The sequence below is a fragment of the Mauremys reevesii genome, linkage group 2 (assembly GCF_016161935.1).
Source record: "Mauremys reevesii isolate NIE-2019 linkage group 2, ASM1616193v1, whole genome shotgun sequence".
Taxonomy (NCBI): domain Eukaryota; kingdom Metazoa; phylum Chordata; order Testudines; family Geoemydidae; genus Mauremys; species Mauremys reevesii.
This window is the reverse complement of record NC_052624.1, coordinates 283066272-283092944: the sequence shown is the minus strand read 5'-3', so window position 1 is coordinate 283092944 and position 26673 is coordinate 283066272. Positions and strand designations below refer to the sequence as shown.

Below are 26673 nucleotides of genomic sequence, written 5' to 3'. Positions count from 1 at the left end.
CGCTGGGATAGTCTGAATGCAAGCACAGGTTGTTGAACGAGGAAAGGGGAGGGGGAGGGGAAGGAAACCCACAACAAGGAGCATCACAGTTAAAGACAAACCTTGGCATTTCAATGGGCAGAATGAGCAGTGAAGGGGAGGGCAGGTAACTATTCCAATCTAGGTCCAGTTCATACTGGCTCAGAACCCCATGTACATGAGTAAAACCACACTAGGCCATAACAAAACCACCTTAACTCTGCCCCTGCAAGCCTGCCAGCCTACAGCCCAGGAAGGAGAACACCTGCCCTACTGTATGCACGTTTCCACCAGAGGCTCCAGCCGCATGCTGCCCCAGTACGTCAGACTCCAGGTCACCTGCCTGCTACATTCCAAAGGACATCCACACCCGCCTCTTCCCCTCCACGCAGGGCAGGGAGACCTGAGGGGCAGCAGTACCAGTGAGCCTCTCCTTGCTCCACTGAATAACCCTGTCCTTGCTCCTTCCTCCTCTCCCAGCTGGGAGGGAGGGAGGCAGGCAGGGCTCCAGGGCCCTACCATTACCCCCTCGCCACTTCATTCACCCAATGGACCCAGGTCTTTAAATCAACCTCTGCCTCCACCTGCAGGCCTGTAAAGGTGCACGCCTGGGCCAGATCCCACAGCCACTAATGGGAGTCTTTCCACTGACCAGATGGCACATCATCCTCCCCTCTCCTTCCTACAGCAGAAAGCCCTGCCTGCCCCTGCCCCTCCCTCCATGGGCTGGCCACCCCACCATGCCTGCCCGCTTCACCCAGGGCAGCGTGAATCAGCCCCCAGCATCCAGCCACGTGCCCCAGAGGCTGCAGACCGCAGAGCGAACAAAGGCACTCGGTGAAGCTCCCACAGCAGCTCGGGGGCAATGGAACCCAGGCTAGCAGCCCGCGTCCTGGCCTGTGCTGCCTCGGGCACGCAGAGAGCAGAGCAGGCAGGCTGGGGGTGCTGCTGCTCCCCCAGGCCAGCACAGCTCAGAAGCACCTTTTCATAAAGCCTGCAGCGAGGGCCAGATCCTCAGCCGGTGTCAGGGGTGCTCCAACTCCACTGTCCCCTTCCGCCAGCCGAAGACCTTCGCCCGGAAATGTTCGTTCGAGAGCTCAGCTCTCAGCAGGTCCCGAAAGGATGGTAACCGAACAGCGGGTGCAGGAATGAAAGAGGGGAGCACAGGGGAAGCACGTTTAGGACCCCACATCCCAATTCACTGCAGCATCTCAGCTCCCATCCTCCCAGTACCTGGTCCTTCTGAGCATCAGCTCACTTAAAATCCTTGTTCACCATTCAACAGTGCCAGGGAACCTTGGCGTTTGATGCATTTCTCCAACAGCAAGCGCATTTCTTCACCCTCCTCCTGCCAGTGTCGGGAAGTGGCTATTGAAACAATCCTAACCAACAGCAGTTTGCTGCCTCTCTAGCCCTCTTTGTTCAGGGCAGACTTGGGGGTGTCCCTGAAGCTACGAGCTAGTGGTATGTGTTAGCGAGCACCAGGCCTCATTCCTTCACAAGGTTCGGGTGGAAAGGAGTTACCAAGAGAGACTTAAGCTACAGTTTGACTCAGATTCAAATCTAGACGGAAAAACCATCAGCGACACTTCCGCTAATGGAAACACGATTGCAATCTTCACTTGGAAGATCCAAGGTTTTGCTCAAATTAAGGGCAAACCTAGAATCCAGTACCCAGCATAGCCATTGAACAGCTGCACAGGTCAAGACCAATTCACTGGGAGTTATCAGCTGCTGGCTGTTGAGTGGCTTCAGTCCATTACCTTGAGGACAGGCACTTCCCCTGTAAACCACCAATGCCGGGGGTGACAATGGTTCCCCTTGCTGGTTATATTGGTGGACGCGGTCGGAGATGCACTGATATTAGCCAGATCACATCAAGGCTCCAATGCTGTCAATCCAGACCCGTTAGCAGCCTCTTTCCAAGCATGTGCAGCTGGCAGCTGCTTTCCATCAATTTTCCCAAGGATTTTGAGCACTGAGTCTAGCTGCACAAATCGTGGCAGCTAAATTAATTCAATAGCCTGGAATGGCTCCAAAGGAGCCATTATGGTTTATAGTGTCAATGATCCGTGAAGCAAGGAGTCAGGAATCCACAGATTAAAGAGCACCCAGCTATGCCTCGCCACGGCAGAGTGGAGCTGCTCCGCATCATGTCAGGGAGACGCGCATTAGACACCCGACAGGTAGTTTCTCTTACGCGTCTATTAAGGGATCAGTTGTGCACTCGACAGGAAAAAAAACTGTGCAAAACGCTAATGCGGTAGCAGGGAGATTTTATCAAAGTGTTACTGAAGCCACAAGAGGAGAAAAGTTAAAGCCACAAAGCCAGGAAATTCAGAGGCCAGACAATAAAACCTCTCTTCCCATCATACATAGGATCACCCCAAGGTGATCTTTTGAGATGGCCCATCTGAATTCCACACTTGAAAGCAAGAATCATCCCTTTGTCAAGCTGGGCCTTAAAAACCTCTTAAGGATGGAGATTCCACCTCTTCCCTAGATAACCCATTCCAGTGCTTCACCACCCTCCTAGTGAAATAGTGTTTCCTAATATCCAACCTAGACCTCCCCCACTGCAACTTGAGATCATTGCTCCTTGTTCTATCATCTGCCATCACTGAGAACAGCCAAGCTCCATCCTCTTTGGAATCCCCCTTCAGGTAGTTGAAGGCTGCTATCAAATCTCCCCTCACTCTTCTCTTCTGTAGACTAAATAACCCCAGTTCCCTCATCCTCTCCTCATAAAAGTCACATGCCCCAGTCCCCTAAGAATTTTTGTTGCCCTCCGTTGGACTCCAAGTTGTCCACATCCTTTCTGTAGTGGGGGGGCCCAAAACTGGACACAGTACTCCAGGTGTGGCCTCACAAGTGCTGAATAGAGGGGAATAATCACTTCCCTCACTCTGCTGGCAATGCTCCTACTAATGCAGCCCAGTATGCCATTAGCCTTCTTGGCAACAAGGGCACACTGCTGACCCATATCCAGCTTCTCATCCACTGTAATCCCCAGGTCCTTCTCTGCAGAACTGCTGCTTAGCCAGTCAGTCCCCAGCCTGCAGCGGTGCATGGGATTCTTCCTTCCTAAGTGCAAGACGCCACACTTGTCCATGTTGAACCTCTGATTTCTTTTAGTCCAATCCTCAATGTGTCTAGGTCACTCTGGACCCTATCCCTACCCTCCAGCGTATCTACCTCTCCCCCCAGCTTAGTGTCATCCGTGAACTTGCTGAGGGTGCAATCCATCCCATCATCCAGCTCATTAAGGAGGTCAACCCACTGCCTGTTGAGGGCTTCAGAGGGGCCGTGTACACCAGCCAGAGCGAACAGTCACTCACCTTATAGTAACTGGTTCTTAGAGACTTCTTCAGTGCTGATCCCACTTGACATGTGCGTGTGCCTCAGGGATGCAACAGTGGAATAGCGGTCTCCACTGGGCTTGTGCTGGGCATGTCCTCGAACCCCCACCCCAGGGCAGAAAGGGCATCACCCCAGAGCCCTCACTAGGTCAGAATCCTGGGTAAGCAGGACTCTGATAAAGCAAGGACAGAGGGCAGATCAGTGTGGGTCCCATGACACCAACATTTGAAGAACCATAGTTACTGTAGGTAACATTCTCCGAGTACCTGGCTGTATGGATCCCCCTCCGGGTGACTGACGAGCAGTGTCCCATTCGGCAAGTTGAGGAGCGCTGAGTGACACTAATTGAAGAGTGATTGCGACACTGCCCTTCTAGGCCTGGCATATGACCTGGTAGCTAGGCCAAGGGCAGAATGCTGAATAAAGGTCAGGGTTACTTCATGTCACTGACTTACAGCTTTCAGATATGGGAGCGTTCCCAAAGGTGGCACAGGATGCAGCTTGCACACTAGAGAAGTGAGCTGCACTGTTTAGAGGGAGGGAGATAGCAGAGCCATATGCACTGCAGGATTCATTTTAATATCTTCTGGGAGCAGCAGAGATGGCAATGAAGACATGAGAAGACAATCTGAAGGGCTTTATTTCATCAAGCCCTTGTAATGACCACAGCATGGGGTTTCTTCTCTCTGGGAGCAAAATGAATGTAGGAAAGGGAACAGGTAAACTGATGGATAGGTTCAAAAGAGATTTAAGTTTATCCCTGAAGTGACTTTTGAATATCACCACCACCTGATCTCTGTGGAACGTTATGCATGTGTAGTGGGGAAAAATCAGCCATAAGTGGTTGGAGGTCATGGACAGTCCTAGCCAGTAGGACGACGAGCAAGACCACTGTCCAGAGTGTAAGGAACATTCTGAAAAAAGTGACTCAAAGAAGGGGACTCTTAAGGTTCGCAAGGACAACATTACGCTCCCATAGAGAAGGGGATTCTCACAGTTGGGTGAACATGCAGTAACGCCTTCAGAAATATGGATACCATGCGATGGGAGGAGAATTGAATGGTCTCAGCTAGCATGGAGCTATTGGGATTAATGTGGCTTTGCCCTGTTGGACTTTGCTTATCACCCTGGGAATCAGGGGAAATTAGTGGGAGAGTATGCATGAGACCTTGACTCCACAGTATGAGGAAGGCACCTTGCAATGAACCTGGGCACATGCGCTTGGAACAGAATGCTGGGCATTGTGTGTTGTCTTTGGTGGCAAACAAAGTTATTCTGGGATTTCCCCCAATGATTAAATATCAGGCTGATAATGGACCTCTGCAGTGGCCCCCTGTGACTTGTGATGGATTGTCTGCTTAGGAAGTCTGATAGGAGCCAGCAACAGGCTAGGAGGTAAACAGCTCTGTGGATTATCCTGGGTTGATGCCATGTCCACAAGTTGATAGCTTCTTGACAGGGGCTGATGAACAGGCTTGTTTATATAGTACACTGCAGATGTGTCTGTCTAGTTCTGCACTGTGGAATTCTGTAAGACTAGCTGGAATGCCAGGGAAGCTAACCTGAATGTTCACAGCTCCAGGATGGTTATGTGAAGGGTCCTAGTTTTCTGAGACCAGGTCCCTTGTAACAGGCAATTCAGGTGGGCACCTCTACCTTTTCCTGGCATGTCCATGATTGGTATCATCATGGGAACAAAGGGCTCTCCTGTTCTGGAGGTTTGGGGATCTAACCACCAGGTCAGTTCTGACAGGACATATGGTAAGGCCATGATCCATGCTACCCTGGTGCCTTGTAGGGGCTAGCTAGACCTTATAAGTCTGGCTAATGGATGCAGGTGAAATCTGCAAGTGGCATCAAGTAGGTGCAGGCTGATCTACGGGCCAGCAGCCCAAGACAGCTCCACACTGCAGTTGATGGGTTTGACCTGACATCAGTGATTATCAATTGCAGACACTGCCACACGTCTTCAGGAAGATACACCTTTGCCAATTTGGCGTCTATCTTCCGTGCCAGAATGAGAGGTGCCTTTTGGTAGTTCCCTAAAAAGCCCAGCTGGAGAACAAAAAAAAGTCAGGGCCATGGAAGCCTCCTGCTGGGATCTGCCTTTGTGCAGCCCATCGTCGAGGTATGGAGAGAGAAGAATGCTCCATCTCCTCAGATGCAGCGCCACACCCATTTTGCGAAGACTCTCAGTGTGGCAGAGAAAACTGAAGGGTAGCTCTTCTGTGGTGACAGTGACTGGGCACCGATACTTCCTGTAGACTGCGTGGATGGCAACATGGAAGGGCATGATGGCATCCGTAGTGGTTTCTCCTACCCTGAAATGGAGAAGACCGAAGGCCCCCTTTTTTCCCTCTGGGATAAGGAAATATAGGGAGTAAAAGCCTCTTCCCTGTGAGGTACTTCCTCTATGGTTCCTAGGCACCAGTAGTGATCCTAGCAATGGTGCCCACATCAGTACCTGCGCTGATGTGGACACTGACTAGTTTTGAGAGTGATGCTGGGCCGTGTTTCTTTGGTGCCAAGGGAGACTGAGCCAGCACCATTAGCTTCCTGTAAGAAGAGGGAGCTTAATGGCTTTCCTTGTGGAAAGCTAATGTTTAGCCTCTCCTTGTGGGAGGACACAGTGTATCTCAGCTCCAGCCTGCCCCACCTCTGGGAAGACTCGGTGCTGGCTGATGGTGTCAGGTCTCTGACTTACTCCAGTCTCTTGCCAGTCCTGGAGGCTGTGTGCCAGCTGCTCAGGGCACCGGCAGGAGGGGACTTCAGGGGGGGGGGGGAAATCCGGTGCATTTTGGAGGCTGATCCTCGCTCTTCCTGGTGCAAGCTTACCCGCAGACTGCTTGAAGTGGAGCTTGAAGTGGGAGTCTCTGGACATCCATAGACTCGTAGAGGACAAACACTGATCTGGATCATGATGCTCACTCAGGCAAAGCTAGCAATGGCTGTGGCCTTATGGGAGAGGAATGAAGCCATCACAAGATGGGCACGGTTTAAAGCCCAAAGGTTTTGAGTCTGCCATTTGACATGGAAAGAAGTGCCAAGTAGAGAGAGAGAGCGCGTGTGTGTGTGTGTGTGTGTGTGTGGTGTCCCCCCCCACCTTGGAAGGCCCATATTGAAAAAAAGTGTAAAATAAAAATTACCAAGGCTAAAGGAAGATAATTTGATCTTGTTCAATCTCGCTGCCACAGGTGGTCAGAGGGAATGAGGAACAGCCGTGACCACTCTGCCCTTTATACCCTCAGGTGGGGGTCCAATGGGCACTTCTATGCAAATGACTGTGGCTTTGGACACGAGGAGCATGCTGTGCACCTGGTGAGAGATCCACTCTGGCACATACTTGAAGAACCACCTGTTTACAGCCCTCAGTGAACAAAGGCTTGTGGCTATGAGAACATATGAAGAGATGTACTTATGGTGTTAGGGGATTCCCTGATAACTGCATGCACTGGAACAACTAGGCACAACAGGGACAGGTTTAGCTCCAGCTCCTTCACCTAGGTTTCAAGGGGCCACCACTGCACTATGGACCTTGGGCTAGCAAAATCCATCCACTAGTCACCAAGGCATTTTAACTCTGCATTGGGGGGATTCAACTAGCCCCTTCTGGCCTTAGGCGCTATGAATTTATCCAGACTCTTTCACAAGCGCATCCATGGGCTCATTTCACAGCCGTTGCAGAGGCATAGAGTGTGATCTACAGAAGTAGTGCACCAAGAAAATTTAGTTTTCAAATCCGTATTTTATAATCATTGAAAGGTGAGCGTCAACATACAAATAAAACCCACCAGTGTTAGAAAGATGCACAATGCATGTTAAAAAAACCCCCACAAACCTGATGACGTAAACATAAGCATCTGGGGATACAAATGCGATATGCAGTCATACACATTGCTTTAAATAAATAAGTCTCTGGCTCAGAGGCCTCAGTTATGGCAGCAAAAACAAGATATTTAAAAATTCCTACCATTTCTAAGCTTGAAGCTCTGATTTCTATTTAAACCCACAATGGTGTCTCCCCATTAAGTTTATCACTTGGTGGCTGGGAAGTTTACCCCGGGTTCTGTACTAGATGGTTCAGTTCCAGTACAGCAGTTCCTGTCTGACAGTGGCCAGTACCAGCTGCTTTAGAGGAAGGTGCAAGAAATCCCTTAGTGGACAAGTATCAAGTAACTGTCCCCTAGGGGAAGATTCCTAACTCCAGGCAGTTTAGTGGTTGGCTTATGCCCTGGAGTACGAAGTCTTATCACCACAAACCATGGGACGGAGGTGGTCCTCAAGTAACAGTTAAAGAAAGCCAGGTGGAGGGCAAGTATCTGAATCCACTTGTAGAGCAAGTGCAGTTCTGAGAATTGGGGGATGCATGAATGAAAAGATCTATCAGCAGCTAACGGGTTTCACAGAAATGCCTTTTTTCAGGGGATGAAACCAATTTTTTTTTTAAAATAAAATAGGATGAACAGCTTGGCACATTAGCATTGTGCTGCATGAAACAAAATAAAGTAAAACTCAAAGGAAGCTAATGAGAAGATATTTTGCTACCAGTCTAAGGGACATGTGTGTTCAGTTTATCCCATTAAACTATTGCTACAAATTATTCGTGACTTTAAAAAAAAGGGAGAAGTAGACACCAACTGTTACTTGTACAAAAATACAATTACATCTCTGAAGGGTATTTTATACCTACCAACAGCAATCACGCACTCAAGAAGACTGGACAGCCTCCACAAAAAACCCGAACACACAATACAGAAATGGGACTGAAAACTAACGTTGTTCATAATGTATATAGTCTTCTGATTTTTCCAGCAGCGACAGCACAGTTGTTAAGCTGTATGCATTGTTCAGCTCAGCACCATTAAGAATGCTGGCAGCACAGAATTAGGATATTAGCAGTGTGCATGAGATCCAATACCAGGGCAAATGTTAGTAGTTTAATGATTTAGAGGAGTTATTTGCTTGGAATTTTAACTTCACACAGAAGCAGGAGGCCCTTTGGCTGTTAGTGGATCCATCTCTGCTGGTGGAAAAAGGACAATGACTATGTGGATACATCTTTCCCTTTCATACAGAGGAGCAGGTTATGCCCTGGCCGGGTGCCTGTGGAACAGCTGACAGACAGCTATGTATCCATTACAGTCATGCACCCAGCCCTGATTCAGAACAGTGCTTAAAAACACATGTTTAAGTCTGTGCTGGATCTTGCTTAAGTGCTTTGCTGAAGTGGGGACCGAGCCAGCATTGCTTGTGCACCCGATAGTCTCAGTGACAACAGGATTTTTGGGTGCACAGACCAAACTCTGCCCCCTCAAGCTGCACACCACTCTGAATGACTTGGAAATTGATCCAGAACCACTGAACAAGAGTGGCACATATCTGGAGAGCAGGATATGGCTTCTGCTCTGATCAGATGGTTAGTTAACCCATTTCCTCTAGAGTCTCAATACTGACAACTTGAGGGCTGTGTGTTACCCATGTGAAACACTCATTTCACATTCACAGATAATACTTAGTCCTGCCATGAGTGCAGGGAACTGGACTATATGACCTCGCAGTCCCCTTCCAGTCCTATGATTCTATCGACCTGGAGCGAAATGAGAGCTGAGCTGCTAATAATAATAGAGATATACCTATCTCCTAGAACTGGAAGGGACCCTGAAGGGTCATCAAGTCCAGCCTCCTGCCTTCACTAGCAGGATCAAGTACTGATTTTGCCCCAGATCCCTAAGTGGCCCTGTCAAGGACTGAACTCACAACCCTGGGTTTAGCAGGCCAATGCTCAAACCACTGAGCTCTCCCTCCCGCTCTGTCCTTTATGTGTTAGGACACTGATCCATAAGCATTCAAGATCTGGGGTCATGCTACTGAGATTGTAAAATTTGCACCAGAAGGAGCAACCAAATACACGTGCAAAGCTGTGCTTCGGGAAAGTTGTCTGGAAAATCATTTGAATCACCACCCCTAATCTGAGCATGTAAATTCAGCACTCCATCTTCTGTGCGCGCTCTCACCCTGTGCACTAAATGAAGCAGGAGACCAACAGACATAGTAGGATGTGAAATGTGCCTCAAGCTCCTACCATGATGCTTGTGCACAAGGGGTCTCAGTTAAGGTTCCCTGTCCAACTGAAACACTGACTTCCCTGACTTCAGCGCTTCACTCGGCAACCTTAACATTCCTTTAGTGTTTTTAGAAAATACACTTCTAATTTCTTCCCCAGTCCACCGCAGAGTGGCTGGAGACAGTGTCTATGTTCTCTGCACTCAGTAGTGGCCTGCTATTCATGGCCTGCTATTTCTGTCCACCTTGGGGTGGACGGCAGGAGGCCCCACTGGAATAGAAATCCTCAGACGTACCAACAATCAGTTCATGTTGGATCTCAATGTCTCACTCCTCGCCCTTTGGCTGAGAAAAGTTGAGAAAATTCTACACATTTCCTGCTTTGTGTATTCACGCTGATGTCCTCCTTGGCTAAGTTGGCATCCATGTGCACAGGATTTTTACAAGGCCTAAGAGACAGTACAGAACTTCACAGCTTTTGGTTTGCCTGCTGGTGTTGACTATACCGGCACTTACTACTGCCGGTGAGGCGGCCGTCTTGGTACTAGAGTATGAGCCAGAAAAAACAAACCAACAGTCCCTCCCGCAAACCATTCAGCGGAGGACTTTTTACATGCAAGCTCAGATGGAAGAGCCTGCTGGTCACCAGCAACGAGAGCACTACACCTGTCAGCCCACTCTGCTAGGAAAGAATCCAGCTCGACGCCATGCTCCTCAGGCACCAAGGATCAGCTCTGGAGTCTTCTCCTCCCTCAGGGCTAGAAGAACTGATTGCAATGACACCAGCGTAGCTCCCAGTGCCATGTAGCTGCTGCTCTCTCCTCCTGCTCCCCAGCAATGCCAAGAGTTAACGTCAATAAGCCGGGACCCAGCCAGGCCGAGGGTTCAGTACATGGACTCGTCTCCCACAGTGGTGAAGGGAAGGCTGTAAGTGCTGCTCTTGCTGCGCTTACTCTTCTTGCTCCAGGCCAGCAGGGTGCTGGCGCTCTTGCTGTTCATGAGGCTCTTCCTGCTATTCTCTTTGTTGTTCTTCAGCAGTGCACCCCCCGATGACATGGCCACCAACCTCCTGTCCACCTGCCAGAAAGAATTAAATCAAGAGCGTAAGATATAGCCCCGAGAGGGGAGGAATAGAAACGAACACACAGCTTTTATTAAGGCCAGTGCTGTATGTGGGTAAATGCCACTTACATATGTGCTGTAGGAACAAAATGGCCTGGAGTACTGAACGCATCCAGAGACTGGCACTTCCAGAGCGCTGTACAAACACTATGTCAAACCCCGCAATGCTCCAGGAGTCTGCTAAGTTTCACCCCCAGAGTCCAATTCTGACCTTGCACCAGTTATACGCTGGTGGGCTTCCATGCAAGCAAGAGCAGAATCAGGCCCAGAGAGTTTAGGGACTCGCCAAAGCAGCCTGGAGATGGAGCTGAGGCTGGAGGGCTCCAGGCTTGCAGTCCTGCGCTCAGACCACTAGCCGGTGCTGCTGACTATCCACTTTATTGTAACGATGTGGTTTTCACCATACCAGGGAGCATCCACGTCCTGCTCAGAGTCCTGGGAATCCCTCCTTTGCTTTACAGTCCCCACTCTCCAGACACCACCTTCTGACCCCAAACCCGCCTGACCAGCAGGACCTCAATCCTGAGCAATCAGGACTAGCTTTGCTTCCAAGCCCATCGTTGCTACTTAACTAGCCACAGGGCAGCTGAACAGCAGAGTGCACCCACTCTTTCCCATCTCCCCACAGCCACCACACCTCCAGACACTTGCTCCCTAGGCCAGCAGAGACCAGGATTGAGAACAGACTGCTTAATCTCCCACAGCCCAATGCCACAGACCAGTCTCTAGGCCAGTCCCTGGAGAATGTATCAGAAGGGGAATAAAACCCAAGATGTTTCTAAAGGCAAAGCTTCAGGCCTGATTTTCAAAAGCGTGACGTTAACGGGGGAGCTGAGAGCTGTGGGTGCTCAAGCACCTCTGGAAAAGTCAAGCCCTCACTCAGTGGAAAGCAAAGCAGAAAGGTCCCTCTACGCTCCTTCAGGGCCACTGACGCCTGGTCTATGCTACAGAGTTAGGTCAACATAATGCAGCTTACGTCGACCTACATACACACTACAGACATGCTCCCACCGATGTAAGTGCCCTATTACACTGACATAGTAACTTCCTGACCATGTGAGGCATTGGGCTTATGTCAGCGTCGTCAGGGTGACACAGCGTAGGTGTAGACACACTGCCTTACTTACATCAGCTATCGGTGGTCATTCTTGTCAATTTCATGGCTCCAGAAACTGACAAGAGCATCTGGGGCCGGTGGTGGGCTCCAGCTACAGCCTGGTTCCCCCTCATCATGGCTTCCCCTCTCCCAGCTGGGCAGCACCCAACTCCCCCCCCCTCAGGGAGCAGAGAAGCCCAGGCAACTACCCACCACTCTTGGCAGAGAGCAGGGAGGCAAGAAGCCAGGGTGGTTGCTGGGCTTCTGGCGGGGAGCCAAGCTGAGAGCCCAGCCAGCAGCTGGGCTCCCGGCAGGGAGCTGAACGCTCAGGCTCTCAGCCCCTCACGCTGTCCTCCTTCAGTCGGGGAAGTGCTCCTGGGGAGTACATGCACCATCAACAGAAGGATGAGAGCGTGGACATCAGCCAGCACATTAATTACCGCACTGGCCGTAAGTCGACCTAACATGGGTTGACTTAAGTTTGTAGTGTAGACATGCTTAGGTCTCAGCTGGTTTATTGCCACATGCTTTATTGTTTCCAGACTCCACTACCCAAAGTATCCTGAAGAGACAAAGCTTGGGTTGATCTCAGCAAGCTTCTCTCTGCCAGCCCTGGTTTCCCGATACATATCCACCTAAGGGGCTTTTGCTAAGGTTCGGACAAAGCAAGAAGGTGAATTACAAGGTTCTGTCCATCGGAACTCTGCAGGGTTACCACGCCAATGTCTACACCCTCTTCCCCGACGCTCTTCAGCAGCTGCACCACCTCAGCATGCTTGGACCACTTGCAATCCTCGCTGTTCACAGAGACTATGTAGTCTCCTTCCTTTAGCCCGGCTTCCTGCAAGAGAGCAAACAAAGGCCAAATGGAGCCTGAAATGTCCCAGCATGGCTACGGCACCCCTCTTTCAGGAACTAGCAGAGACTCAGCATTTCCTTCCCCGAAGTTCAATACGGCATGACCCTAGGACTCTGGCTGGACTACTGGAAGCATGGAGATGGTCCTAGGAAAATGCTCAGCCTGTTTACCCATTTGCAGAGGCATTAAAGGAGACCACTTCTGCAAGATCTGGGGTAGGTCTGAGCCAGCAAAGCACTTAAGTTACAAGTAGTTTCCATCTACTTCAACAGAGCTTAAAGCAAAGCACATGCTTAAATGCCTTACTAGACTGGGGTCACAGAGCCCAATCCAATGCTCAGTGAAGTCCGTGGAAAGACTCCCACTGGTACAATGGGCACCAGATGAGACTAGTAGTGAACACACAGAACATTACTGGTTACCAGTCTGGTCTTTCAAATACCCTATTAAAAGATCCAGTAGATAAATGCTCTTCTTCCACACCTATTTCTGTGGGTCCTCCTATGCTTCCCCCCCCCACCCCTCTAGAAGGCTTTTCCTTTGAGAAGCTCTTCTGCCTTTTCCCCCCAAAGCTTGACCTCTTATGGCCCTTCCCTTTCAATCTGTTCTGTTCCTTCCCCACCCCTACTCCACTCCCACTCTAAATTCCTTTCCCAGCCATTCCAGTTCCATCCCCACCCCTGTTCCATCACTCCACCCCCAACTGCGGCTTCCAGCCGTCCTCTGTTCATGTTTCCAATCTCCCTCCCTGGCCCCTCATCCAATCTCCGTATCTCTGGCCCCCTCTCCAAGCTCCCCATCTCAGTCTCTTTGCCCAGTCGGCTTCAATACATCCCCTGCCCCCCACCTCTTGGCTCCACATCAGATAAGTCTCCCTCTCCTCCCCCTCACCGGTTCCCAGTCTTCTCTGTCCCATCCCCAGCTTCCAGCCCCCTTGTCCAGCCAGTCCCAATCTCTGCTGGCTGTCCAATTTCCCTTCCCACACTCCACCATGCCAGCCTCCAGTCCAAGTGTCTTCCCATCCCCAAGACTCCTTGTCCGGTTCTACTCCCCTCTGCATTCCATTCAGGTGGCTGCCCTCCTTCTCACGGCTCGCACAGTACCTGGGGTGGCACTGAACACAGGAGAGAGTCTCCTTGCTCTCAGTTCTGGTGTCTGGATCTAGCATGGCCTGGAGTAGCCAATAACCGCAGGGAAAGTCCCACTAGCCCTGGGCGCTAGAGCATGCTTAGTGCGTACAGAATCTTTGGGGAATGAAGCTGTGACATTCTAGTGAGTCTCTACTGAGCACATGCCAAATATGATTTGAGACTTGTAACTCAGCCAGATTTGGGAGGACATTCATGAGGATGACAAAAGATGCAAAGGTCAACCCCCCCTCCCAAATTTCAAGTGTCTGCTCCAAAGCATAGAGGTGCTAAAGCTTCCCGAAGGAAAAAAAAAAAGTCTCCAGAATTTTTTAACATGGACAAATCAAAGCATTTTCCCTCAGCTCATCCTCAAAAAGGGCTGAATTTATTTTTTGGGGGGGGAGGAGCAGGGGTGGGGGATTCAGTCTGAGCCCGACACTCAGCATGGGAAATATCAGCCCAAATGGTTCCAGTTTGGTCCAAGTTATTAGCAGCTGAGAACGTGGTCTCACACAGGGAAATGCCAGGCCCTCTGAATCAGAGGTGGTGCTACTAACCCTGTCTGTCTCTCCAGCGAGGCGAGGGGGGACGAGGGAAGCACTAGCTACTTACGGATGCACAGCCCCCAGGTATCACTCCCGCAATCAGGACAGGGGAATCCCCTCGGAGCGTCAACCCAAAGCCATTTTCTCCTCTGGCCAGATGAACTCGCCGTGCAGGGCGCCACTTGTTTTTGGCTGAAAAAACTGACAGAGGGCCCTGGATAAACAGACATAGGACAATGTGTTTCAGTGCAGTGGTCCTCTCGAGAGTCCAGCCCTAGTCCCCTGGCTCACAGAGATCCCACTGACTTTGACTCATTGTCCAAGGAAGCGCGAAGCTGGATCATTTGTGCTCCGCAGACAATCCTAGTTTGTGCCCCCCAAGCAGCGTTTACACTGACTAGATGTCAGAGCAACTGCAAACATTCAGTTGTCCAAAAGCCAAGGAGGTATGTTGGGGTTGGCAGTAATTAACCAAATGACATTCAACCCATTTCTTGCAAGGGGGGGGGGCGCGCAAGATCTAGCCATCGAGAGCAGCTGCCAGAAACTGGGAGCTTCTGTCAATTAGAAGCACGTCTGTGGTTAGATTCAGTCCTTCGGCCAAAATTAGAAGAAAACAAAGAGCCAGATCTACTTACCATTAGTGCATGGAACGGACTCTTCAAATCCCTCCCTTGAGACCAAAGTCCCAGCACTGGAGGGGGCGGGTGGGTGGGCTCTAGCTCAAGACCCTAGTCTGGGAACTGCAATCTAGCTGGCCACAGGAGGATGAAATCCACCCTGTCTGCAACACCAGCCCAGGTGGTGCTCACATGGGCCCGAACCGGGGCACAGTGCCGGCCCTCTGCACAGAGACGTATTTTATCCTTAGAGTCAGACCCTAATGCCAGTGAAAGCAATGGCAAAGCTTCCCTCAACTTCAGCAGGACTGGGCCTTACTTCAGGGCACCTTTGCAAGTGTCCCTGGTTCCTCTGCTGTGGCTGTCAAGATGTCCAGAGTGCAGATGCTTGTAATATTCTGCTACGCTGAAGTCCCCCTGCAAGCTGTGTGCTGCACACATCCTGGGCACCCTGCACAAACTGTTCCACTGGAAGCTGGCCGTGCTACGCTACTCAATTCACAACTGCGAATGGGATCAGACTAGGGACGAAGGAGAGGCTGACATTAAGCATTTTGTTTCCCTGAGCTGGGAAGTGTCCGCCCCACTTGTTGTCTCTTGCCTTGTACTTAGATGGTCAGCTCATTGGGACAAGGATTGTCTTTTGGTCCTGTCTTGGTTTGTACAGCACCTAGCACAATGGGATCTGGTCCCTGGCTGGGACTCGTAAAAATAATTAAAAGACCCATTTCCACAAAGCTGAGACAACTGCATATTGCAAAACTGCTCTCAGCCCGCACTGGGCCATATTCGCTGTTGCTTTAGAAAATCCTTTACAACCCAAGACATAAGAGGAGACAACATACCAAAAGAGAATGAAGCCGTGTGCCACCTACTGGTTTTGCGTTAGGGTTGGTCTGCACTCAGACTGAGGACGATTTCCAGCTTGGGCAGACATAGGCCTGATCCAGCCAACATTGCAGTGGAGCTGCAGCTGCACAGCCGGCGGGACGGGCTAGCTGCCCCTAGCCGGCGGGACGGGCTAGCTGCCCCAAGTACCCTGCCTACTTACCTGGGCTGCTGCAGCTATGCTGCTCTCAGCACGCTAGCATGCATGGGTCTACCTGAGCTGGAAATTACACTTTCAGCTCGAGTGTAGACGTACCCTTAGACAGGCTGCCTGTAGCGACACTGTCGCCTGGACTAGCTCTCAGGCTCTGGGAGCTGCTCAGAGCACCACCCAGAAGCTTCTAGATGCTGCATGCAATGGTCCCCCCATCGCTTGGCCTCAGAGCAATTTCATCATTGGTTTTGATAGGCGTCAGGCGCTAGACAGTTTCCTCTCATCACTGTTACATACCAGTCTATGGAAGATGTCCGTCACCTTCACTTGGGAGAAGTTGGGAGATTTTATTTCCGGTCTCTGATTCGTTTTGGCTAAGAGTAAAAGAAAAAACAAAGACATTCCATTGTTGCATGAATGAACCAGCAGCTGTTGCTCATGTATGTATCCAGTGGCCAGGCAGACTCAGCCTATCACGCTGACCATTTCTTGTACCTCCCCGTCTGTCTGCATCCATCTGTTTGTTGCCGCTTGCCTTATGCTCAGATTGGAAGCTCTTTGGGGCAGGCACCATCTTTTTGATCTGTGTTTGTAAAGCACCTAGACAATGGGGATCTGGTCCACGACTCGTCTCCTAGGTGCTGTGGTAACACGTGATTAGTAGTGTCAGGACAGCAGCAGTGTATTCATTAGAAAAAGCCCAACCCTGCTTATGTGACAGACCAACATAACAGGCCCAGACTCCCAGCTGGTGTAAGTCAGCCTAGCTCCATTTAATTCAATGGAGCCAGGCCCGACTACTCCAGCTGATGGCTTGGCCCACAATTTCCTGAAGTGCAGTTATGTGGTGATGCAAATTGCTGCATAATACCAGAACGTATTAAACAAACCACCTGATCTGGGTGTGTCTGGGTCTAATCCTAACTCTGCCACCAGCTTGCTGTGTGATCCTGGGCAAATCACGTCCCTTCTTCGCGCTGCAGTTTTCCCACCCCCTTTGTAAAATACCTTCCATACCCACTTAGGGGGTGGGGTAGATGGAAGAAATGTAGCTTAATGTTGATGAAGTGAATCAAATTTCTTGGATTAGTAGTGCCACAAAAATACTAATTCTCCTCTCATCCTTCAGAATGGAGGAAAGGGCTAGGCTTTTATACCCTGTCCGTCACCGGGGTCTGAGACGGAAAATTGCAACTTTAGAACATTATCAATGAGTAATAACTCTCCCAACATGGCTCCTGCAAGTGCACATGCCAATTTAATTTGAGAGGGGATAATTTAGCAGAGAAAAGGACTTGCATAAGAACATAAGAATGACCCATACTGGGTCAGACCAAAAGGTCCATCCAGCCCAGTATCCTGTCTACCGACAGTGGCCAATGCCAGGTGCCCCAGAGGGAGTGAACCTAACAGGCAATGATCAAGTGATCTCTCTCCTGGCATCCATCTCCACTCTCTGACAAACAGAGGCTACGGACACCATTCCTTACCCCATCCTGGCTAACAGCCATTAATGGACTTAACCTCCATGAATTTATCCAGTTCTCTTTTAATCCCTGTTATAGGGACTAAGGGAGGAGGAGCCTGAAGGATCAAAGACACAGGAAGACAGTCAATAGTGCTTCCAACACATCAAATGACACTTACGATGAATGTCGGGAGCATCTCCGGTTTCGAAGAAGTCTTCCTCGTGATCGATTTCTGAGTATTTGCTAAGCGAGCGCTTGTGAGCGAAGGAGAGGACCTCCTGGAGGATGTCCATCTTCCTCAGGATCTTACACAGGCTATGGATCCTCATGGCTTCTTCGTGTCGCATGATAGCTTTTTTCAAATGAGCCTTGCCTATGAAGTACAAACGCCATAACACATCCGTCACTGACGGGACAGATAATTCAGGCAGGACTATGTTCCCTCCAAGCCACTAGCAGATCAGCAGAAAGCAGTCCCAGTAACTTCACTGCTACTTTTGGCGAGCTAGCTCGATCAAAGCTAAGTCAGGAGGGCCTATACAGGCTGCAACCACAGCTCCCAAATGCAGCACAGACCTGCCCAAACATGCGGTGCTCCTTCTTGAGCTGAGTGGAGGTAGCACCAATCATGGACATGCAGGCCTCACCTCTAGGTCTCACAGGAGTTGTTGTGCTCAGTGGGCCTGGGCAATGACATGGAGTTTTCAATTCAGTTCTTTACTGGTATAGGGTTCCCCCTCTGCCCCCACGCAGGGCTATTGCTCAGCCCAACATGGGCTCAGTTATGATTTAGGATGTGTCATTTAAGATCTGCTGTAGCCAAACAAGTTATTGGGCTCTTTACAGGAGTAACTGGGTGGGCTTTAGAAGCTTGAATTATATACAGGGTCAGACTAGGTTCCTAACTCCATTCTGGCCTTAAACTGCAAATTTATGAACACAGATGCAGAGTCAGGAAGCTACCTGTGGCCAGTGATAAACCACGGAATAAACATTCTTTGGTTGACAATCTTATGGTAGTTCCAGTTTAAAGACACATGATGGGAACATAATCTAGAGGAATTTACTGGATTTACACAGGTGTAAGAGATCAGAGCCTGACATATCAGATTCTATGCTATACGTTTCTCAGAAATGAATATTTGTGCTGTAGGATGTTGACAATGCAAGTATCTTTAGGCCCTGTTCTCTACTAGGAGACAGAAATTCATTAAAATAAGTATTTTTCATTTTCTAACAGATCAATCTATATTAAAAATACACATCACTATTTGGAATTCGTAGATTCTTGGACACTGGAGTAAACTTGGTTTTGCAAGTGCTATGACGGACTTCCTGCTTTTTCCTATCATGTACAGAAACACAGGGATGGTCTATCTGGATTTGGTGATCAAAGAATTACTCAATAGATAATAGCAATTAAGAAATACACAAGCCCAGGCATGTCCTGAAAAGTTCTCAGATAATTATGTTGCTTTCTAATTAATCTTTACATTGGGACAGAGTCTCCCTCCACTCCCTGGAGAACATTAAGTCATGTTTTAGAACTAAAGTCAACTGTCTGAGCTGGCACTTCTGCCTCCAATATTACTTAGTTGAAGATGAAGCTGTGCTGACTGCTGACAAGGTAGTATAACATCTCACATGGTTGGTCTAAAAATCAGTGGTTTTCAATCTTTTTTCATTTGCAGACCCCTACAAAATTTAAAATGCAAGGTATGGACCCATTTGGAAATCTTATACATAGTCTGCAGAACCCCAGGAGTCCGCGGACCACAGGTTGAAAACCACTGGTCTAAATGCATTGAAGTTACAACCCAATGAGCCACAGAGGAGGCGAGGAAGACTGCTCTTTTGCAAGAAAGGAAAGAGGGACCTTTCTGTGGCTATGTTTTAACCTCTGCATCTTGGGAATATACAAGAGCAAAGACTGGTGTTTACACTTTCCATTTTTTGTAAGAATTAACGGGGCCATCTTGTCTTCTTGGTAGAGAAGAGCAATAGAGCCAGAATCCCAGCTGGTGTAAATCAACATAGCTTCAGTGAAATTAAATGGAGCCACACACCAATTTACACCAGCTGTGGATCTGGCCCCCTAAATCTTAGCAAGATGTCATTTGGAATAGCCGGCTTGTGAAGTTCTGTTGGGAACACTTAAGGATTCTCATCCGTCTCACTAGTACAATTATGATAATAAACCCTCTTACTTAGAACATTTCAGAACTAAACTAGACAAAGCCGCTAGTAGGGAACAATCCAGCCTTGGGCTGAAGATGAATTTATCCCCAGTATGTCTTTGTCTCTTGGTTTTTCATGCTTTCTAAAATCATAGAAGTCTTAGGCCTGGTCTACACTAGGACTTTATATCGAATCCTGCCCTAATTTTCGGATGGTGATGGTGCAGTGGGCTGGGGCTGGTTCATCAATCTCAGGGGCTGAGCTTCTCAGCCCCCCCCCCCTTCATGTGTAAAGAAGAAAATTGCAATTGCTCTGCCCTGCAGCAGCAGCAGGATGATGGTCTCCTTCATCCACAGTAATTAACCTCCTGCCTGGACTATTGCTTCCTTCCCCTTCCTCTCCCTTCTCAAACACCACAAACAACCTGTGTCTGCTTATCTCTTCATGACATCACACACACAAGTGGGTGAGTATGGTATAGTAGCCCAGAGGCTGCGGGGGAGGCCAAAATGCAGGGTGGGGTTGTTTCAGGATCACCACTGTGAAATAGCATTCAGCTCAAAATTTATGTATTATCGACACAGAGCAGCTGTGCCTCTCTGGTTCTCTGATACAGTGGTTCTCAGTACACTTGCCCATATTCTAGGCAGGACTGATTCTATTTTTAGATAGATTGTCTGCCGCTGCTTTCCCGGAGAAGGGATGAATCGCGACATTTACCCAGAATTACCAGGCACAGGTCTCACACACAGAATTCACAGAGACAGCCTAGACTCAGTTATTTGTTTCTCACAGCTTCCACTGTCTCCCAGCATCCACCTCCAGCAGAGAGGCTGGCAAAAAGATTAGAAAGAAAGAAAGAAAAGACAGACAAGATAGTCGACGATGGCTGCTAGGGCTGCTACCGGACCAGCAGAGACAGTGGAGGAGGAGAGAGGGCGTGTGTGGACACAACAAGCACACTCAGGCGACTGCTGCTTGGGACTGTGAGGAGCAAATGGACACGCACCCAAAACAGGAGGAGGAGGGCTGGGCCGTCAATACTGTCAGTGCACCCCAGCAGAGTGCTCACAGACCAGCCACAGGTCACGAGATTTAGAGAGAGGTTCTTGTGTCGCTGTCCCAGGCGCGTGTATAGGGCTTCATGAGCAAGTGCATAGTTCCAGAACACATGACCAACCTTGCCTGGCCCCACCCGACATTCATGTTGGTAAACGCCCCCTATGGTCCCCCAGTGCTTGCAGCACCATTGAAAAGTAGCCCAATTGCTCAGCAGTTGACTGTGAGTCTTGTAGTGTAGACAAGGCCTTAGATGCACAATGACACAAAAGTGGGAGGTTGCGGGGGGGGAGAGGGGGGCGCGAAAGCAGATATGACAAACTAGAGCTTAAGACCCAAGCTTTCTATTGTTCCCCCACCACCACAAAGTATCCTCCTGTGATCAGGTTGATAACCTGAAAGCCAGGCATCAACCTGCATTTGAAACTTTCAGTAAATTCAAGCAGATGTGTCTTAACTGCATCAGGTTATGTTAAATGACTCAAAGCACCACAGACCATTGATGTGATAACAGCCATATTCAATAGCTTTTTAAAGACAACTAGGTACCTGTATCTTTCTAAAACTGAATTATAAACCAACTTAGCGGAACTTTTTTATATATACTTTCAAAGATAACACTGGTGTTTACTTTTAAGCATTTTTTCTATTTACATTTTCAGTTCTGGGATGTTATGGGAGGAGTCAGACAATTAATTATTAAAATAGTAGCAGTGATGGCATGGTGTTTACCAGAGCTAGTTTTTACCACCTTGGGAAAAACTAGTTTGTCCCACTTTAAAACACTTTCTACTTTGAAAACTGTTTCATTAACGCATACTACATTACACTTGGAATACATAATGAAAACTAATTGTGGTTACATAAGGAGGTAGATCCAGAGATTAAATTTAGGATTGTATGAATAAAAAAATAAAACTCTGGTGGGCATAATACATTATACATATATTATATTATATTTTAATAAATTAAAAAATTGCTGATCAGAATGTCTATACATTTTGGTCTGGTATTGTCCTCAAAGAAGTTATACAAGTCGTGACTCATTTCAGTTTTCAATATTTATAACACAAAAGTCAAACATTCAATTATATGAAAACAATAATGCAGAGTTGTAGGGTTTTAGTGTTGAGCAATCAGAAGCATGCTGAGTCATAGACTAGCAGTCCAGGTCTATTTGGCCATCCTGCAGCAAGAGACAAATTCCAATGCAGCAGAGAGATTAAGCCTATTCCTAAATTCTGAATTGATGTATACAAAGTTTTGAAAAAAGATTTTTTCCTGTGATTGCTGAACACTGATGCAATTGCACCATGAATTCTATGAAGAAGTCGGATGGAATATCAATATTCTTCAGATTTTTTTTTTATTAAATCTGAGATGGGTATTTTTTCCTTGATAGTGGACAAAAACATTGATTTGGAGCTGAAGCTTCGTGTACTTTAAATGCAAGTAAATATGGCAAAAAAATTGGGATTTTTTTGCCTTGCGATTTCTGCGCTGGTGTTAATGTAGATTTTTCCAGGTTTATGTCAAGGCTGAGGCTTGAGAAAAGGTTTGTGGTCACATGGACGGTGCAGAGGGTGACAGTTTCAGATGGGGCCTTGAGGAGACAGTTGTCCAAGTATGGAAAGATGACGATGTTCTCTTCACGTAGAGAGGCAGTGACTACTGCAACGACCTTAGAGAATACATGAGGGGCTGTCGACAGTCTGAAGGGCAGGACCTTGTACTGATAGTGGTCGGTTCCCAGAATGAAGTCTGTGGGCAGGATGTATTGTGATATGAAAGTACATGCCTTGGAGGTCAAAGGCTGAGAATCAATCCCCCTGTTCCAGTTCTGGGATAACAGTGGAGAACGTAACCATCTGGAAGCACTGCAGTTTGAAGAATTTGTTTAGGTTTCAAAAGGTCTAGGATTGGTCTCCATCCACCAGATTTCTCTAGGACCAGAAAGTAATGAGAGTAAAAACCCTTCCCTCTGCGTTGGGGTGAGACTGGTTCTATGGCTCCCAATCTACAAATGATTTCTCTCTTCTCCTAGGATGGGTTCATGAGAAGGGTCCCTGAAAAGGGACAGGGAGGGAGGGCGGCAGGGTGGGATAGATAGGAAAGGAATGACATATCTGCCCCAACGACCTGCAGAACCAACTTATCTGAGGTAATTAGCCACCATGATGGAAAGAAAGGGGGTAGGTGGTCGCCAAATTGGTGGGATGTCAAAAGTGGTTGATATGACTGGAGCAGAGGAAGGCTTCTCGGGGCCTCATCCACATCTTCAAAGTTGTTGTTTGGTTGGAAGTGTGAGAGAAGTATCTCCCAGGGAGTCATATGTCTGCATTTGTAAGTGGTTTCTGGCGATGTTGTTGGGTATCGTATTGCCACTCTGAGGTATAACAGTGGTCGGGGTCATGGAGGAAGTAGATAGTTCCCAGGCATCTCTTTGGTGCTGGAGAGTAAATACTGAGAGTGTGGAGAGTTGCCAGGAATTCTTAAGGGAGTGTAGGGAGTCATCCATACACTCCGCAAATAATTTGTGGCCAAATTCTATTGTAATTTGTACCTCTTTAGGAAAGTCCAAGAGGTGCAGCCATGACACCAGCCTCATAACAGCAGCAGTTTCTCTGAATCAGGCAGTGGTGTCCGCAGAGCCTAAAGAGGCTTGCAGAGCTTTATGGGCTAAGAGGTGTCCCTCAGAGATGAGCTCTTGGAGTTGTCCCAGTTTTCCATCAGGAAGGTTTTGGCAGAGAGGTCCTGTATTTTAGAGTAGTTAGTGTCATACTTAGCCATGAGAGCCTTGTAATTGGATGTGCAAAACTGGAGAGTAGCGGATGAATAAGCTTTACATCCGAACAGGTCCAGCCGCTTCCAGTCTCTAACATGGTGGATAGGTCAACATTGGTATTTTTCTTCATGGCATTGACAACCATGGAATTCTGAGTGCAGTGAGTAAAAAGAAATTCCAAGTCCTTGGCGGGACCATAGTATTTTTTGTCCATCCACTTTCAAGTCAATGGAATGGACACTGGGGCTTGACAGAGTACTTTTGCACGATCGAGAAGGGCCTGGTTGATAGAGAGAGCTATTTTGGAGGACGACGACATGTGCAGCATGTTGAGCAGCTTATGTTGTTCATCCTTCCCCTCCTCTAAAGGAATCTGAAGAGTGTCTGCAAGCCTGCAAAACAATTTCTGAAAGTGTCTGAAGTCATCAGCTGCAGTAGGAGATGGAGACATGATAGCCTCATGAAGAGGAGAAGTGGAGCAGCAGTGGAATTTCCTTCTCCTGCTCTTCTTCCTCCTCCAGTATGGGAAGAGGCGAGTGACCAATGTAGTGGTCGAGAGACTGATGAAGAAGGGGAAGGCCTTCAGATCTGGTCTGTGGAAGGGTTCCCAAACTGTTCTCCATACTTGGCCCAAAGATCCCAGTATGGCCAAGTTTAAGGGAGTAGCACGTGGGGTTGCATCCATACCGGTCCATACCAGGGGCCTGGTCCAATGGTGGATTGCCTGTAATGTATAGAAGAGGCCTTGTGAGATTGTCTCGAGTGGGACTGAGTTCTCCTCCTCTTCTACATCACTAGGGAAGGCAGGTGCCATCCTCGGTGAATGGTGATGTGATTCCGGCAACGAGGATGGCAGTGGATGTAGGTCATGTTCAAGTAGTGGGGGGGACTCAGGCACCTCAGAGACAAACAGGTCTTTGAGATGTCAAAACTCCTGTGGAGGAGGGAAGAGCATTGTTGGCACAGCTGATGGGGTTGAAGACTTTCCTGGTGCTGAGGACTTAGTTGGTGCTGAAAAGGATGTTGGCGCTAGTAGGGTTGTCGGTGCTGACAATTTTGTTGGTGCTGTGAGGCCCAGAGTAGGTCTGGCTGGCACTGGTTTCAGAGGTCTTGCATCTCAGTCTTTAATGCCCAGAGACAGTGCCGAGGGCTGCAAATCTGTTCGTTGACATCAGTATGAGATATTCCAGGTCCCACCTATGTCCCCTCTCTGAGGATGTTGAGGCAACCGACCTGGCTGAGGATGGAGTTGTGTCAGGCAGCATCTCAATGAGTGACAATGGAGCGCGTTTCCTCCGGTCAGAATGGGGAGGAGACTACTTTCTTTTGGAAGGACACAGAGAATGGGTCAGTAGACCACCTAGTGGGGTGTGAGGGCCATGGAGAGGAAGTGTCTGGGCTGGGTTCCAAAGCTGGACACAGTGATTTCTCCATGAAGAGAAGTCACAAGCGAATGTGCCAGTCTTTTCTGGCCCTGGCAGTGAGCACATTTTTGTGGGATGTATCCCTTCCCCAGGGAGCAAGTGTACTGCAGGTGACCGTCGGTTACTGGAAAGGCATTCTGGCAGGACATGCTCCTCCTGAATCCAGGAGTGCCAGGCATGAGAGTGAGGGAAAATCTCCCCAGTTGGGAAGGGCAGGAAGCGGGAAACGAAAACCTAAACTACAAACTAATGAGGTGGTTAAGGAGGTGGAGAGATTATTATTATTATTTTTAATTGGGAGTTCGGAAGTGTGGAAGTGGAAAAAGGGATAAAGGGAATTTGGACACAGACACCTTAGTTTTCAACAGAACAGAGCAAGAGTCAAGCTAATTCCAACTCTAATAATGCGAGACTTTAAGGCAGGGCCTGGGCGAGTGGAAAAACTGTAAGAGATGCTTTTTGACCTTGTGTTAGATAAGAATGGAACGCAGACTGTAGCAGGAACTATTGAGAAAAGTAAGACATCAGGAAGGAATATGTATAAACAAGATGTGGCTGTTGATCATTATTGTATGCAACAAAAGGTATAAATGCTTGCCCTAACTGTTTATCTGGGGGAGACCTGCCTCGGGAGGGGGAAAACCCTGTCCGTGCGCTCTCTCCCCCTTGCAATTGCTTGAGAATAAACACTGCCTCTGACTTGCTGCAAACAACTTAAGAGCGAAGACTGCGTTTTCGTCCACAGAAGGAAAGAACTAACAAACTGCAAACAGGTAAGGCATTATCAATGGTAAAGGAGAAGCTGGTCTGGGCCAGAATCCGCAGCAGAGCCTAAGGCGGTAGAGAAGGAACTAGGGGGCAGTTGGAACCCACAGCGCTATACACACACACACGTCCTGCTCACAGCATGAGACAGAGGAGATGCCCATGTGCAGTCCAACAGCCGCAGCTACTGAAGATCTCCAAAGCTGGGTGCAGTGGGTGCTGCCGCACACACGGTGGAACACCCATAGTGACATCACTTAGAGAAGAACCATGACTCTTCCTCCTGGATGTCTTTAGCTGACCTGGACCTGGCTGTCTTTTGAGGTTCTTGGCAATGACAGTGCAGTATTATCAGTACCTTCATCCTCACAGTCTGAGTCTAATACTCATGTGCATTTAACCAAAGTCATTGGTCCGGTGTCTGTTCTGTGACGTTATTGATATAAATGGGGACCATATAGAACATGGGTTGCAACCAAGGTCCTGTAGTGGCACCAAATCCTAAGTAAAGGGGGTCATATAAGGTGTCTAAGACCAGGTTCCGGGTTGCTGGTTATAATTATGCTGTCTGTATGTCTGTATCATTTTTAGTTGAAGTTATGAATGTTGGCTCTATGCTGTCAATATTTCAAGTTTGTGCTGTGCTTCTGGGGGAAGCCTCCCAGACAAGCTGGTGTTAGCTCTGCCTAGCCTGTTTGATGGCCCATTAAGGACCATTAAGGACACAATGGACCCATGGAGAGAAGGCAGACACGCCTTGTGACTCAGCAAAGTATGCAGGGACTGGCTCATGTGACTCAAGGCTCCATTTTGCTGTAAAATTCCACAGTGAAGACAAAGGGATTCTTACACCTGGAAAAGTCTATATAAGCCTGATGCTTCGTCTCCATCTTGTCTTCAATCCTGCTTCTTACCTCTGGAGGGACTTTGCTACAAACTGAAGCTCTACACAAGGGACTGAGGACCCATCCCAGCGGGGGATGTTCCAGAGACTTAAATTGAACCTGCAGTTTACTTCATCACTGCTGCAAGCCTGAACTAAGAACTTTGCCATTACTGTATGTAATTGATTCCATTTAACCAATTCTACCTCTCTTCTCTACCTTTTTCCCTTTGTAAATAAACCTTTAGATTTTAG

At 48.5% G+C, this 26673-nt stretch overlaps 1 protein-coding gene across 7 annotated transcripts in view; it reads right to left on the bottom strand.

Annotated features, from left to right (window-relative positions):
- Positions 1-7122: 7122 nt before the first annotated feature.
- Positions 7123-26673, bottom strand: part of RHPN1 (rhophilin Rho GTPase binding protein 1) — a 65297-nt gene continuing 45746 nt past the window's right edge. For 6 of the 7 annotated variants that reach the window (XM_039522395.1, XM_039522394.1, XM_039522390.1 and 3 more), the window contains exons 11-15: positions 17503-17697; positions 16153-16229; positions 14261-14407; positions 12342-12500; positions 7123-10518 (exon numbers count right to left, since the gene is read on the bottom strand). In XM_039522395.1, the coding sequence (XP_039378329.1) occupies positions 10327-10518; positions 12342-12500; positions 14261-14407; positions 16153-16229; positions 17503-17697 (770 nt within the window). In that variant the 3' untranslated portion in view covers positions 7123-10326. The remainder of the gene's footprint in view (positions 10519-12341; positions 12501-14260; positions 14408-16152; positions 16230-17502; positions 17698-26673) is intronic. The other variant, XM_039522393.1, reaches the window with a different exon arrangement.